This window comes from Notothenia rossii (assembly GCF_949606895.1).
Source record: "Notothenia rossii genome assembly, chromosome: 6".
Classification (NCBI taxonomy): domain Eukaryota; kingdom Metazoa; phylum Chordata; class Actinopteri; order Perciformes; family Nototheniidae; genus Notothenia; species Notothenia rossii.
The window spans coordinates 81,952,708-81,970,128 of record NC_136909.1 but is presented as its reverse complement, the minus strand read 5'-3'; the positions used below and the strand labels follow the sequence as shown (position 1 = coordinate 81,970,128).

The 17,421-nt window shown below is 42.7% G+C and overlaps 1 protein-coding gene across 3 annotated transcripts in view; it reads left to right on the top strand.

Annotated features, from left to right (window-relative positions):
* The window catches only part of meis1b (Meis homeobox 1 b), an 80,424-nt gene that overhangs the window by 49,381 nt on the left and 13,622 nt on the right, over nt 1–17,421 (top strand). For all 3 annotated transcript variants that reach the window (XM_079686344.1, XM_079686342.1, XM_079686343.1), the window contains exon 9: nt 7,408–7,484. In XM_079686344.1, coding sequence (XP_079542470.1) covers nt 7,408–7,484 — 77 coding nt within the window. The remainder of the gene's footprint in view (nt 1–7,407; nt 7,485–17,421) is intronic.

Genomic DNA, 17,421 nt, shown 5'->3' with positions numbered 1-17,421 from the left:
GAGCGGACAGGCTTCCGGGTCGGCGATACAGGAGAACAAGCCAAACTCATCCTGAGCACACACAAACACTCACAGCTGAAGTAAAAACAATAAGTGTGGCTTGATATTGAGTAAGAAAAAGGTTTATAACGCTGTGAGAATGGGTCTGCGGAGAGCATTTCTCCACCATCCCAACTTAGCAGCCCTAAAAACGTTTACCCATTTAAAAAGTTGTGGTAGATACCTTGTTTGTTTTAAACATCATAAATACACAAACAAGAATGAATACTTACATGTTGTGTACCCGAATCTCCCGCTGGTCCAAACAAAGTAGGAACATCATCGTTCTTCAGTGCCCTACGCTGTACATATCCGGCATGCATCGCTGAAAGGTTTGTGAAGCTTTGTTTCGTGAACTGCTGGCAGAGGGTGTGGCCTCTGGGTATTCACACGTCACAGTACCCAGGAAGTAAACAATGGAAAATGAGAAATCTCCAACGAGGCGTTTTGGGGCAGCATAGACTGTGTTAGAGTTTTACTCGCTACAGGGTGTACTTTGAGGGTTTTTGACTCTGCAGACCGTTTACATAAAAACCTTCATAACACACAGAGGGACGGGTAATAACCGGAAAAACATGACATGGGCCCTTTAAAGAAAACAATACAGCACTTTGTCAAGACTTGAGACTCCGTCATGTGCATGCATGCTATAAGCTTCAGTATACATAAAGGCTGGAGACCCACCCAACTGTAAAGCACACGGATCATTGTTCACACCCTGCAGCTACAGCAGGAACCGATCCAGCGGTGGCTGCCGCCGAGCGTTATCTTGTGTGCCCTTAGAGTTTTAGAAAAGCGATGAATGATGCTAATCATCAATTATCAGGGAAGAAGCTGGTAATGCTGTACATTGTCTAATCCACTTTGTACTGGAGCTTTAATGACATACTTTTCACCCTTTGCCTCACCAGCTAACTCGATGTATCTCATTCCCATAGGCAAGAGCGCTGTGAGATTTCCCTAAATCAACAAAAGCTGTTTTTTGAGAGGAAAAATGCTCATTAATGAATGAAAAGCCCAAGAACATCTGTTTTTTCCCCCTCCATATTTTATCTTTAGAAGAGATGGAGAGATTTGATGACAAAAACAGTTTGAAAGGGGGTTACTTTGCCCTATCTGGTGCATATATCGGGATTCCTTTCCAAAAAAGCGGTGATACATTATTCATGCCTGAGCTTTAAGTTAGTCCAAAGCCATAAAATAGGCAGTTTCCGCTTTTTTTCTCGCTTTACAGCACTTGCGCAGACTTTGCAGACAAAACTCTCATCTGATAGTTGGTTCATTTTGAGTCGCTCAAAAGATCTGTTTTTGCTCTGTTTTGTTGTTTTGCATTGGAGCAGCTCGAATCAGAGGAAATTAGGTTAGGGGTGCTTTGTTTTTTTCTGTTGTTGTTTTGTTCCCTCTCACTCCCTTTTCTTTTTTTACTTTAATCCCCCCTTTCTCCCCCAGCCTGCTTTGTTGCTGGGTCCCTGCTCCCTAATGAAGTCAAAGGGATGTCAGTCGATGCCACCTACACAGAAAGGAATTTGAAATGGCGTAGCTCTCACAGCGCAGCGTGAGCACGCAGACAGAGGATGAAACTTCCACTCAATGAGCAAGACGTTTTGGAAATTGGACGCTTTTTGTATGAGATACAACAGGCTTACAGTTTGGAACGTTTTGTTTTAAAGTCTGCTTGTGCTCAGGGTTCTGGGCATTTGTTGTTAGCATAACAATGTGCTTGCTTCCCAAATATTTAAGGTAATCTCATGTCTGGCAGCAGCAAGGCTACACTTCCAGTAAATCGTGTGTGTGTGTGTGTGTGTGTGTGTGTGTGTGTGTGTGTGTGTGTGTGTGTGTGTGTGTGTGTGTGTGTGTGTGTGTGTGTGTGTGTGTGTGTGTGTGTGTGTGTGTGTGTGTGTGTGTGTGTGTGTGTGTGTGTGTGTGTGTGTGTGTGTGTGTGTGTGTGTGTGTGTGTGTGTGTGTGTGTGTGTGTGTGTGTGTGTGTGTGTGTGTGTGTGTGTGTGTGTGTGTGTGTGTGTATACGACTTTTTGGTATGATGCCCTTTTAGCCAAAAAGGCCCCCGGATTAGCCATCAGGCATTCCTGATGGGCAGCTCCGTTTCCACAGAGATTTGACCTGGGAACAGTTAAGGGAACAGGCCTGGCTAAGAAAAACCCTAAATGACAAAATAACAATGCTAGTTGTTGGTGTTTTGGGTTGTTTGAGTGTATGTGTCAGGACGGGTTGCGCTTCTTTTGCTAACAAAGTATTGTGCTGATTACATAAAAGTAAATTATAGTAAATGTGTTAACCAGTTGTTTACTGTGCTTCATTGCATTTTTGGGCATTTGTGTCCTCATGGTTAAGCCAAACCATCTGGTGGTAAAATAAGCTCACTTGAAATACCATTGACCCGCGTCTGCTATCCACAGATTGTGCAGTGTCATGGCCTCTTTTTTGAGGCACGTCACATGATTATGACAACATATGATTTCCCTCTCTTATTCTCCCCTCCACCCTGTTTCATGGTTGCAGTTTTAAAGCGCTAATGTGGCGTGTCAAGCCTTTTTAATGGGATGCACGGAGGCTCGGAAAGCGCGGCTTTAAATAGAAATATATGCAGCGATAACACCATAACATTAATGGCTAAAGAAGGGAATAGGTTTATAAAGATGGAATCACACACATTACCAAGGACATGTAATATTTAGATGCCCGGTATAATTTAAATTTTTATAATTTTAAGATTAATATATTTAAATATTTCTTGGGTAACAAAAAAAATCCCTCATAGAAGTGGACAACAGATAAGATTCAATTCAAATATTACCTCAAGTATGTATAATGTAACCTTATTATAAGAAGCTTTATCACAAGTCATTCATCAAATAAATTAACTTTGTTCTATTTTTGCAACACTGTTAACTGTAATGGTTGACTTATACGCCCTGTCCAGAATAGTTTCTCCTGTTAGCAGGACGGTGGGAGTAAAGAGGGGTCTCGGAGGATATTTATCTCTTTTTTTAAACCCCTGGGGCTCCAGATATCCATTTCCATGCCTCCTCCCCTGCCTCCTTCTTTCTCTTTCCTCTCTTTCCTCCTCTCCATCTATCTATCCCTCCCTTGTTCTTTTTCTGAGGGGGTCAGAGAGGAAGACGGTCAGACAGGGAGGGGATGTTACTGATGCTCTGTTACTCACCCCCACACAAATACACACACACACACACACACACACACACACACACACACACACACACACACACACACACACACACACACACACACACACACACACACACACACACACACACACACACACTGATGTATGACCAGGCACAGCTGAACTTAGGCCATGCAAGCTCAGCGGCTCAAATGAGAACAAACACACACAAACATTAACACACAGTCTAATGAAGAGCAAAAACCAGGTCTTGGACTCAAATGGACACACACCAAAACAGACATGCACACACACACAAGAAGGTTTGATAAGACACACTGAGAGAAGGGAAAACACACACCCCTCCTGGCACCCGGAGCCCAGCAGAGAGCGGCGAGCAGGGGTGGAAACTCTCATGAAAGGAGTTGTATATTTGGAGAAGACATATCATTAAGATAGGCGGAGGAAGAAGGAAGGGAGGGAAGGATGCGCAGAAACTTTCCATCTGCTCTTTTAAAGAACATGTTATTGCTTTACTCGCTTAAGGTCTTCCTCTCTCTCTCTCTCTCTCTCTCTCTCTCTCTCTCTCTCTCTCTCTCTCCCAACCCGCTGAATCACTGCCAAGGGCCGTTAAGGCACCAGAATCACTCACAGACAATATTAAAACTGGCCGATTTGTTGCAGAGCGAGAAACTAAATCACAGTGTTTTGACAGATAGGAGCTAATTTGGTGGTTTAGAAAAAAAAAGAGGAGGACAAAAACAGATTTGATGAACTGGCTTTCAGACCATGTCTTCCTGGTAACTCTTCCATTAAGTGTGTGTTATTTTGTTCGTAAAAAACACATGTATACGTTTCTATTAGGGGCAGAGAGCAGTGCTGGCTGGAATAGGTTTTAAGATCCTTGCTCAGATAAAAATAGCAGTACCACGATTTAAAAACAATCATTACAAGTAAAAGTCCTCAATTCAAGGAAAAGTGGTATTCTAAGTAAAGTATATACTTGCATTCATGTTTAGCAAGCATTTCTTAATGCAGCTGATGCACTCGGAACAAATTTGATGAATTATATAAGCTGTCGGTTAGATTTCCTGCAACTATGAATCATACAACAACATCATAAGCTTACTTATTTCCGTACTTTAATAAAGAACTTGGTTATAGTCCACAACTGTCGAACAGAGCACGCAAACACATCATTCTCCAAGCGCTGATGTCTGAGATTGCGTGCGTGTCTGACTGTGTGTGACTAGTTGCGAATATCTGTCGGTCTGAGTGTGTGTGATGGGACGCTAGAGGGAGGAAGCGTTGAAACAGGGTGTATTTGTGCTCTAACTGTGTCCCCTGGCATGGCCGCAGACCCCCGATATCACGAGGAAGACACTCCTGCTTCCACTCGTCTGCGTCACGTAGAATGGACACATTGATCTCTTCTTGTTCAATCCGTTTAAGAAAGATTTTAAAGACACTTTATTCACATGATTAGCTTCGATAGGTCCGCAGTAGGAGTGTGTGTGGTGTCTATAAGTGCTCAAAGAGTCAAAAACATCAGATGACACAAGCCCTGAAGAATAGGGCTTTATCACTTCACGTGGAAGGCGAGTGGTGCCACACCTTAACAGATATTTTAATATTTATATTAGCTGATCATTCTACAGTTTGAAAGATACTTGTGCGCACACACACATCCACACACAGAGCATGAATGAAAGGACTGTTCACATGCACGTACGCACACACACACACACACACACACACACACACACACACACACACACACACACACACACACACACACACACACACACACACACACACACACACACACACACACACACACATACACACACACACACACACACACACACACACACACACACACACACACACACATACACACACACACATACACACACACACACACACACACACACACACACACACACACACACACACATAGACATAAAGACACACACACACACACACACACACACACACACACATAGACATAAAGACACACACACACACACACACACACACACACACACACACACACACACACACACACACACACACACACACACACACATGCACACACACACGCACACACACACACACACACACACACACACACACACACACACACACACACATAGACATAAAGACACACTCAACTGGTTGTAGACGAGAAGTGGACACAAATTTGGCCAGAGGCGACAATGCAATTATAACTTAGCGCATGAAATTAGCCTCCTTGTGTTCCCATTCCCCACAACCAATCACATGGACAAGGGGAGGGTGGGAAAAATCTCCCTCTGCTCTCTCTCGGCTGGGTCGTCCCAGCATTAAACACAATCCTGTTCATTATGCGCTGAAAAAACTTTAAGGAAAAAATGAAAAGGCTGGCGCCGCACTGGTTTTGCACGTCTGATTGACTATTAAGTGTGTTTTCTTGTGAGAGACACTATATTTATTGTACAGTATCCACATCTGTTGTTGGACACCATAAGAAAGAAACTAGATAAGGGTCCTGTCAGGGGTGGTCTGCTATCATGAATCTAATAAATACTTTTAAATTACAGAACAAAATGTTTTGCTCTGATTAGACAAACCACTCATACAGACATTGTTGATTTTTAAGATCTGTACTCGATAATGTGTGTGCTATTGCTACGATGTTAGCATCCTTAAGTGGTGTCTGTTATCAAGGAAGGACATTTTACCTTAAATATATGTGTTGCCTTTTGTTGTTCGGATTGATATAGAAAACATGGGGAAACTACAGTAGATTACACATTGTTGTTATAATTGCACAAAAATCACTCAGTAAAATGCAATATAAACCCTTCTTGGCAAAACCCTAAGGAGCTTTTTTAATCCACTTTGGTTATTTTGTTATTTATTTTTTCTTTCATAAATGTATACATTGCATTTTTTTATATACATATTTCCAGTTAAAGCTATCCATTCAACCATCTATTCTCTCCCCTCCTCCTCCTCCCTCCTCTCCTCTTTTATGGCCGGCCATGGTGTTCAGCACAGTCCACGTCTTGTCTCAGTCATGAACAGCACATTGTCCTCCACGAACAAGGCTCCGTGCAACTGTGATACCCCCCCACTCTAATGTAAATCAACACACTTCCCAAGTTCACATTTATCCAATTTATTCATTCAATATATTTAAACAGGTGGCTCGACTTTAGCTATTTTAACGAACGCCGGATATGAGGTTAGTCTCGGTTGTTTTTCCCCACATGAACTCTGTCTACTATGCATCCATGTGTCAGATACATAGAATAATCTCAGAGTGAGGTTAAGTCATCTTGTATCAGTGGAAAATGGCCTCCTCTTATGTGGTTGGATATCAAAAGAGTTAAGTTAAGACCATATAAAAATGGAGGTTTAATCATCTCTGTGTGAAAATCAATTAACATTACAGATATATAACATTGCTCCACCCTCTCACTGCATGGCAGATATTTTCACATTTAATATCTGCAAAATTAAATTAAATGACAAGCTAGGGTGGAGATAACTGTTCAAAAAGGATGAAACCTGGAGCTTTTCTCCACTTATGGTTTCATACAATCAGTATTTAAACTGCAAAAATGATTACACCAAAGTGGTTAGCTCAACAGAGTTATTGTACCAACTGCAATAAGGATAAAGGCAAACAGCAGCAATAAAGAAAAGAGGTTTAATATTCTCTTGTCTGTACTCCATCGGGTTAACGTTACATATTCCCCGCTCACTGATTACATATGCAGCAGGGTGAAAGGGGGGCCGTCGACGCGAATATATTTGTGTAAGAGGCTGCCTAATTACCAGAGCTGGTTCTCCACTTCACTTAACTTTCTAATTGGCTTGCCTTTTTGGCTGCCATTAATTACAATATTTCATATTCCATTAATGATCGGGTGGGGGGGGCGGGGGGCGTTAATATGCACACACTCACACATACTTACCGTATACATCCATACAGACACACACATACTGACACCTACGCATCAATGAACATGAACACACATCTCATTTTTTTACCTCTCATTACGCTGTATGATTTTGTGTGTGTGTGTGTGTGTGTATGTATGTATAACCTGAGCCCTACAACAAGTATTTATGTACTAAAAGGAACATCAAACCCTTTTCTTCAACAGCAAGGAGCTTCATTAAACAATTTGTGTCAGCCTTTTCTCATAGATGTTTTTTTGAATGTCTCCTGCAGCATCCCTACCCGTCAGAAGAACAGAAGAAACAGCTGGCGCAAGACACAGGCCTCACCATCCTACAAGTGAACAACTGGTAAGTCATTTCAAGGTTTTCATGCAGTCGATTTTAAGGGGTTTTGCGCCCCGAGGCTATCCAAGTTCTTAATGATCGGAATGAATGCCTGCACTCCGCCCCTATTTCCCTCCTACACAAACACACACACAGAAACACACACACCACTTACAGAATCATCCTCACCTAGATCAATCCGTCTAAAGAGATATGGCCTGCAGTGATCCACACCAACAGCCCAAACTCTGCCCAAACATGAGCATCCATGTTAATTAAGTCAAACTGCCATCTGAAAACATCGAATAAAATCATCCGATATTCAAGTTGATGATTTTATTGGATGTTTTTCATTCAAGAATGATTACTGAAAAAGTGGTAGCTCGGAGACTAATTATATGGTTTTATTTTGGTGTGTATGGCTTTTTGTAGCAGCTTTTACTGTGAATGACATTAGTTTAAATCAGTTGGTGAACATCTCATTCATATGTACCTAGTTTATGAATTGTCCTTGAAGCTAGTTTAAAGTGAATTTGGTGTGTACTACGTCTGACTTGCAGCACTTCGTCTGCTTACTCTTCTTTATCCTGTCCCTCTTCTGCTGTCCCCTCCAAAAAAAGGGGAAACAGAGCCACAAAACTTCAGAGGTAGTTAGCCGTTAACAATGTCATATTTGTTCTCCAAATGACATTTCAAAAGACGGATAAAATTGCTGCTGTAAACTTAAATTATTGCACAAAAATTACCCAAATGTGACGTTACTTTTGGCATCACATTATAGCAGCAGCTGCTCATTATCCGCTGCTCATGAATCTGTTAAAAATAATTTCATTGGTTGTCCACTGACCATATATTCTTTTTATACATTATAATGTAGTACTTTTTATTATGCATTTAGCATTTTAAGTTGTCCTTGTTAGCAGGGAGCCTGGCTGGGAAGATCACAGCCTGATTTCTATCTTGCTTTTTGCAAATGAATGCTCTGTAAGTGCCAACCAGCCTGTTAATTGGGCACGAGCATGGCTGGCCGGAGCCATAAAATAACGTTGCTAACTAGCCGTTTTAACCTTAGGTAGTAGCACTGTAAAAGGTAGAAAGGGGGCCTATGTTCTTGTGCAGCTAGTCTTATCAGAGAGATGGCTATCAGCACATGCTTAGTGTTATTAGCCGTGTCTAATTAAAGGGGCTGCATTCTGGGTAACTGAGGCGGGATCCAGGCAGAGGATGTTTGATCTGAACGGCCCTTAAAATAATCCTTGAAAGTATCAGTTAGTTGCTAGGTACAGGCATGAAAGTGGAGACTGCAGAATGGCAAAGTGCAGCAGAAGGAGAGGGAGAGTTAAAGAGCCAGACGGAGTGAAAAATAGATGAAGAGAAAGGAGAGAGAGATAAGGAGAGACGGAGAGAAAGAGATGAGACATGATGAATCCCCATTACCAGCAGTCTAATGATGTTAACAGTATTCCCAGCCATTGTTCAATCTGAGACCTCAGAGACAGACAGACATCAGATTAGGGTATGGTGTATCAGTCTATGGAGAATTCATTTTATACCGGGCCAAAAATCATACACATACACACATACACACATACACGCACATACACACATACACACATACACACACACGCACATACACACATACACACAAACACACACACACTGGAAGAAGAAAGGCATCCTGACCATAGGGAATCCTGTAGAGGTTATCAAATCACGTGACCCCTCTGAAATCCACAGGGGATCAATTCCTACAGCTGAGATAAAGCTGTTTGTGCGTCAGTGTGTGTGTGCGTCAGTGTGTGTGTGTGCGTCAGTGTGTGTGTGTGTGTATGTGTGTGTGTGTGAGAGAGTCAGTCAGTCAGTCACATGAACAGTAGCTTGGTCACTTTAGGCTGACTGTGTACTCTCATTCTGTTTGTTGTGTTTATTGGTAGGGGGATAGCAACGCACCCTGAAGGTGTGTGTACTTATGCATGACCAACACACACTGTTTAAATCGTGGGAGGTTAATCTCGGTTTGTGGAAGATGTGTGTGTGTGTAAGAGAGGGGAACCGGGGGTGGTTAATCTAAGGGGTATTAGCTGTTAAACCCTGCATGCTGGGATCCCGCTGCCCCCTCACATTTTGTTGTATACAAGTGTGTGTGTGTGTGTAAGTGGTGTGTGTGTGAGTGTGTGTGTGTGTGTGTGTGAGTGAGTGTGCGTGCTTGTCCAGAGGCAAATTTCCATGCACGGTTGTTCGAGCAGGCGAGCGGTACAGTGAAGCGTGGAAGGGTGATTGAGTAGGAAAACAATAAAGATGGGGTGACAGAGAGATAAAGACAAAGACATGGAGAGAAAAAGAGAATGATGAAGAATAGGAGCAGGGATGAAGATAATAAGAGAGGGAAAAAGGTGGCAGGAAGAAAGATAGATGGTGAGACAATCAGAGAGAGAGAGAGATAGGGAGAGGTTACATTAGGGGAACTGCCATTTCACAGGCGTGATGTCGGTTGGGAAGCCCCGTCATTGGGTGTCTCCATAGCAACCCCCGGTGATGTTACCTCCTGACCCACTGATTTAGTGAAGTCAATTTCCCTCGCTGTGATTCTGCTGTTGATGAACACACACTCGCTCACAGACACAAATGTGTGCATGTCTAAATTCTAAAAGTGATACACACACACATTTTCTCATGCGTTCCCTTGCATCAAATCAGGTCTATAACTGTGACATCAAGGACTTCAGAAAGCATAAAACACTTAGAGGCAGCGCGTTTCACGGTCATATGCTGGCCATCGGCGATGGATTCATGTCGAATGGCCGCGGATGAACTGTGGGTCCTTCCTGTGTGTTGTCCCAACACAATCAAAAACATGTCTGACTGACACACCAAACACAGAGCACAGTCCTGTCACATGTTCCTCTCTCTGTCTGACACACACACACACACACACACACACACACACACACACACACACACACACACACACACACACACACACACACACACACACACACACACATAATCTCTTTACTTTCGTGTGTGCAGTGTATTTTCCTTCACATTTAAGCTCACACACTCCTACACCCACATACTGTCTCTCCTTGTGCGCACACTCACACACACCATAGATGTGTTAACACACATGTCGGTGTGTATTATTGATGAGTGAGCACGCGGTAGGGCTCAACAGATTAAATAAAAATGCTAAAGGCCAGCAAGGGGGCGCAGATCACTCATGAATTATTGGCAGAAATACGCTGCACAAGGGAGTCTCAATTTGAATGGGAAAAGTGTGTGTGTGAGGTAATACGTGTGCACATTCACACAGCAGAATCAAACATACAGAACGTACACACACACAATGTACACACCCATATGGAAATATTTCGACAAGTCCCTACACAGATGCCTGTACAGTATATACACACACAGAAATGCCAAGTCACTCACAGTACGTGTGGACAGGTATGTACACACGAGGATAAGAGTGTATTGTTTCTACACACACGTACTATCAGATAAGCCACCACATGACAAACAGACACAAATTCAAAGGTAAAACTCAATAGGCTTATTTTACTAAACACACAGACATACAGTTACAAAACAAACATGCGTGATAGATTCATATTCATTATCCTGGAAAAAACTAAACAATTAATGAAGAAAATCCATGATTTTACTCCAAATGTGTTTTCCAAAATGCATTTGGGAGAGCCACAGACAGAAGACAGCCTCCGAATGATTAGTTCATTCTAAGTGTCTTTAAACAATACGACCCTTTACCTACTCACACATTGTAAACGACTCTGCAAGGGCAGCAGCTAAAAGCTTCAAGCGGAACAAATAAAACGTCCTTCTCTCTACTTTCCTTTTTCTCCGTCTACAGTCAGTATCTCTCTGCTAAGTTCTCCTAACACTCCGGTGATGTAAAAATCGATGGCAAGGTCATCAGGTTTCCCTTGTTGGCCGCCCCTCCCCTTCCTGCCTGCAATTTAATAATGCCCCTTTAAAGGCAGTGTTTAAGCCTCGCCGAGCGATTGTTTTGTCAATAAGACCTCCTTTTACGAACGTCTTAAAAGCATAGACAGGGAGAGAGCGAGAAGAGAGAGAAAAAGGTGAGGTAGTATTTAAGAGGGCAGAGTGGACGGACGTTGAAGCTATTTAGGAAGGAGCGGCGTGGCACGTACATATATGCCGCTTATCGAGTTTCTGAAAGGACGAGCTGAGGGAAGGGGGAGATGAGTGGGAGGTGGAGAAGTGGGGCAGGGTGAGAGGAGAAAACATGACAGCATGGACAGAGAAGAAGCCAACAGTACTGTACAGTTTGTTAAACATGTGCATAATCAATCAAAGGATAATTCATCTGGGGTCTGACCATTGTTTTGTGAAGTTATTACAGCAATGTACTGTTGTGACGAAGCTACACAGGATTCAGGCGGAACAGGAAACAAAGTCAGATGAGTTTTAAATGAACTCTCAGTTCAGGTTTTGAAGAGACAGGAGAGGAGAATGTGGAAATCCTTCCATAAGTGGTCTGTTGTAAATATTCCTTGTCCGTGTCTACTCACTTCTGGTTTTACCACTTAATGACAAAGGTGGAAAGTAACTAATGTATTAACCACTTTGAGTATTTCAATGTTATCCTACTACCACTACATCTCAAAGGTTAACATTGTACATGTTACACCGCTTAATGTATTCCAGAGAGTACTAGTTGCACGTTCAGATTACTAATACAGGATATATAGATGAACTCATAATTTGATAGTACTTTCAATTTAGTAATATGTCTGACTGCTTCTACCACAAAAATACAACTAATGAGTAGTGCTTTTAAAAATCTAGCTGAACTAGTTCACAGCCTCTGATAGCATCTGACAAAGCTCTGAGATGTTGCCAATAGATATTCCTTAGAAATTCACTGCTGAGCCCAATGTTGTCATAACTAATAAAAAGAATGGCCACTACTAGATTAATTATTAATTAGATCCAATGTTGTAACAAGACTAACAAAAGATCCTTGAAATAATCTGAGCAGGAGACAAACAGAGAGATGCTGGAACTTGTTCTCAAAAAGACTTCTGAGGTGTGTGTGTGTGTGTGTGTGTGTGTGTGTGTGTGTGTGTGTGTGTGTGTGTGTGTGTGTGTGTGTGTGTGTGTGTGTGTGTGTGTGTGTGTGTGTGTGTGTGTGTGTGTGTGTGTGTGTGTGTGTGTGTGTGTGTGTGTGTGTGTGTGTGTGTGTGTGTGTGTGTGTGTGTGTGTGTGTGTGTGTGTGTGTGTGTGTGTGTGTGGTGTGTGTGTTCTTATGTGTTTTGGAATTAGCAGGCCCAGTTTCAGTCCATGCCCTAAAGCCTGTTTCATACACTGCAGCTCTGTCATGTTGCTTCAGCCTGAAACTCCCCGACATTACAGCCACACACACACACACACACACACACACACACACACACACACACACACACACACACACACACACACACACACACACACACACACACACACACACACACACACATGAACACACACGTTTCAATATGACCGCGCTTTCATATTTCAACACCGATTTAAAAATCATTTTAAAAAACTACATTTTCTCCTGAAGTCTGTTGCTACTAATAGTCTTTCACAGGAACCCTTTAGCCTGTGTAGACACAACCCTGTCTTTATTTTATTTTGTCAACAGAGATGTGTGTAGCGTGTGCATATACATATGTAGGTGTCCATGTGCAAAGACACATCCCTCCCCCTCCTCCTCCTCCCCCTTTCTTCCTCTCACTCTCTGTTTCTCTTACATCACAACACGCCGCCCGAGGCCAAACCTGCATTTCTTTTCATTCACCTCCCTCTCTCTCTCTCTCTGCCTTTTTTGTTCCCTCCTCTTTCCTCCCCACTCCTCTCCCTTGCTTTTCAACCTTCTTTTGTAGTAGTAGAGGAGGGGTCCAAAACATGAAAGGCGGCAGGACGTGAATGCCAGGATCTGTGTTGCAGCACACATGGTCGCTGTCGCACTCGTCGGTTCTTGTTCTCACACTGACGTTTTTTTCAATGCTGATCAAAAGTGTTGTGAAGGGAATGAGTCCGGACACGGAGAAACAGTCTGTGCCAATATGAAACATCTAGGAAAAATATCACTCCTTCTTTCTAGAATTTCCTGGCACAACACTGACATTGACTTCATGTAATTTAGATAAATGATGGTTATACGGAAATATCTTGTTGACAAACCATAAAATGATGACGCAATTCCTGCATGCAATAACACAGTCATATGGAAAGTGCCAGCAACCGTTGATATCAAATAGCTAAATTAGGGATTGTTCTGAAATCCAGCAGAGATATTCACCACAATAAAAGTCTTAATGACTATTGTAAAACTGAGACTCTTATGCAATTGTCACTTTGTACTTGACAGATATTATTAAACTGATCTAGAATATCTATAGATATGCTGTTTTTGTTGATTTTAACAAGCTAAATTTCAAATGTGAGCGAGTTTCATTGTCCAGTCGTTTTTTGTTCGACTGTTGCCCTCTTTTCCTCGATTCCACTGCTTTGGTGTTTGCTAACTGTGGATGTCAAAAGCCTGAAACTGCCTTCACTAGTTTCTGGGCAATCAGAGGGATCCCCATAGCGATGGCTGCTGTGAGCCAGCGGGGGGAAGTGACACGCGCAGAGACAGGATATGACACGGGCAGTATGGGGGGATTTAGGTCAACCACTCTGTGTTTGCAGCAGTCCCCACCGCAAGCCCTGTCAGCAATACTGACTCTGTGTGACACTGGTCATCTTGTGTGTGTGTGTGTGTGTGTGTGTGTGTGTGTGTGTGTGTGCGCGCGCGTGTGTGTGTGTGTGTGTGTGTGTGTGTGTGTGTGTGTGTGTGTGTGTGTGTGTGTGTGTGTGTGTGTGTGTGTGTGTGTGTGTGTGTGTGTGTGTGTGTGTGTGTGTGTGTGTGTGTGTGTGTGTGTGTGTGTGTGTGTGTGTGTGTGTGTGTGTGTGTGTGTGTGTGTGTGAGAGACCATTTTTTTCTCAGCGACTAGTTTGTGTATTTATTTGTGGTGAACGGAAACACACACTGTTTGTGCTTGCATGCTAAAACATTTGAAGAACACAAGGAAGCCTACTGCTAACAGAGCTACAACACACACACACACACACACACACACACACACACACACACACACACACACACACACACACACACACACACACACACACACACACACACACACACACACACACACACACACACACACACACACACACACACACACACACACACACACACACACATTACGATCCAAGCCCACAGGCTAAAGGACATAGACTCTGTCCAATGTTGTGTTTGTGGAGTGGGTAGCACAGGACAGCCGTGTTGTTTCTGGGTAAAGCCAGGCTCCCAGCCATGCCTTCTCTCTGGCATTGATGGATGACCGGCTAACTGACTCCAAGATGTCTGAATGTGTGTGAGGGGAAGCAGGAACCGGTCCCATGGGACAACTACACACTCTCTTATGATGTCTTTATTTCTTTGTTTTGCCTCTTCTTTGTCTGTTGTATTCTGAACTCTCATTCTTTCTCACCCCTTTCTCACCCCTCAATCTCTCCCACCCTCTGTTGTTATGTTGCCTTTTGCCAAGTCCTTTTTTAAAGTCAGTGCATGTTGCTAAACCCCGCCCAATAAGAGCCAATGAGTTCATGTATGTTTTTCAAGTCACCGAAATGTCTCCTCTGCAACTCTCAGAGGCACCTAGTTGTCATGGACACACACACTCACTCCATACACACACATATACACACTGAGCTCTTCCTTAATTTGTGTGTGTGTGTGTGTGTGTTTGTGTGTGTGGTTGTGCAGCCTGTCTGTCCACTCTGTAAAACCAGCTTTAGAGGTAGATTCATGGCTCTCGTTATGGACACTGGGCTCTTGGGTAGTGGAGCAACAGGGATTTTGTGTGTGTGTGTGTGTGTGTGTTCACATACTTGTATTTTATGTGTGAGCAGTAATGGGGATTAAGTGACCCCGTGGCTGCTCTGGGTCTAAAGCTCCTTTTAAATTTCACACTGTTTTCCTATGTTCCCCTCAACATGTGGCACGGGATCCAGCTAATCCACCTCATGTTATTAGGAGCTGGATCAGCAGACCGGCAGGCTCTGATCAGTGTGTCTGTGTACAGCTATGCTTACATTTGGAGATGGTTCAAGGACATATTTGCCTGCCTATAAAGACCCATATGTATGCTGCCTTAAAACACAGGCTGCCTGTCTAATAACAGCCTAGCTGCCGCACTTGCACTAAGTCATGTGACTCCCACATGACCTCGCCTCAACCTTACTTGTCAAATAAGAGTGTGTTTCATAATGTTTCTAAGTGTCAGTGCAGGTGTGAACATGCATGTGTTTTTATGTCTGACACAATGCCACAGTTAACCCCAAGGTGATATCAAAGGTACCACACCTTCCCCACAAAGCTATAACTCACACTGGCATTTTTCATAAACATAGGCTAAGAAGCAGAGAGGATCATGGGAAATAGTATGTCAGGATGTTGGAGTGTTACCAACCTGTAACATGCAGCTTTTTGTAACTGTTTGATTTGCCTAGGAGGCTTTCAGGAAAACAGTAAGAACGATGCTTTTCGGTGAGTGCATAGCTGGATAAGTGTGATGAGTATGTTTTTAAGTCTGTGTATACATGTAGGTGTTTGTACGTGTTGTGCGTTGCACGAGTAAATGAGGAAAGCACATTCTCTTCAAAATATTAGGTATTGCATTGAAAATTCGTCTTACGGACATAGTTTGAATGAGTTGAAATCACTAGAAATCACTAATTCATATCTTGCCTTTTTACCTCCATAATAGCGAATATTTCTAAATATTAATAAAACATATATTTAATGATTTGCTTGTGAAAAGACTAACACCAGGTTTTGTAAAATCACTCTTTTTTTGTTTTGACTTCTGTGTTAATTGTTTAAGCAGTATAGGTCCAAATACAAATCCTGCAAACTTCCTAAAAGCAATGCAATAAAAGCAAATGGAAAAACTACTGATGTTTTGTGATCCAAATACAAATATAGTTTAGTGTATTCAAACTAATCTGAGCCATCTAATCCTGGCATCTGACCTGAGATCGACACTGGGGAGGAGAGAGAGAGAGAAAGAGAGGGAGGGAGACGTGTGGGTAAAACGAAGGAGGTGATTTATGATTGAACTCGTCAAATGAGGAGAACAAGGGGAGAAACTCATAACTGTAATTCCCTCACACACCCACATGCAGTACACTCATTAACATATCTATGCAGTGTGCAGGTACATGCAGAGGCATACACTTCCACCCCCTGCTGTGCATTTGAGAATGTGGAGCTGCAATAAAAGAAGTAATTAGTTAAGAAGATGGAGACCTGATAATAAAGTTCTGCAGGGAGGCAAAGTGTGACATAACGATGGGAAAAGAGAACACAATGTGTGTGTGGCAGATTCAACAGGCTGTACGAAAGCCTATCCTTGATTTATGACTGGCAACTGCATTTGTGTGTAAGACTAATTTGTGTACAAATCACTTTTTAAGAAACAAAGTGGGTCAAAAAGTGTTCTGCAAAAAACTATTCAGTTCAACTAATGAATTCAGATACGACAGAGCAGTACGCGCGTGTGTGTGTGTGTGTACGTACGTGCGTGTGTGCGTGTGTGTGTGTGTGTGTGTCTGTTCACCAGTTGGTAGGAAGGATATATTGCTAGGCGTTAATTGTGGTTGAGCAGCAGACAATCGATGCTGCCGCGCAGTGACAACCTGATGATAAGCTACATGACTCTACCCGTTTCTTTCTAGTGCTTTTAAATCACATTGATTGGCAGCTAGGAGGAGTGTGTGGTTACACAGTTATTTTAAGCGGCTCTCAGATTTGAATATGCATGTAAACCTCTGCCAGCCTCCACTGAAATCCAGCACCAGGTCCTGATGCGTGTGTGTATGT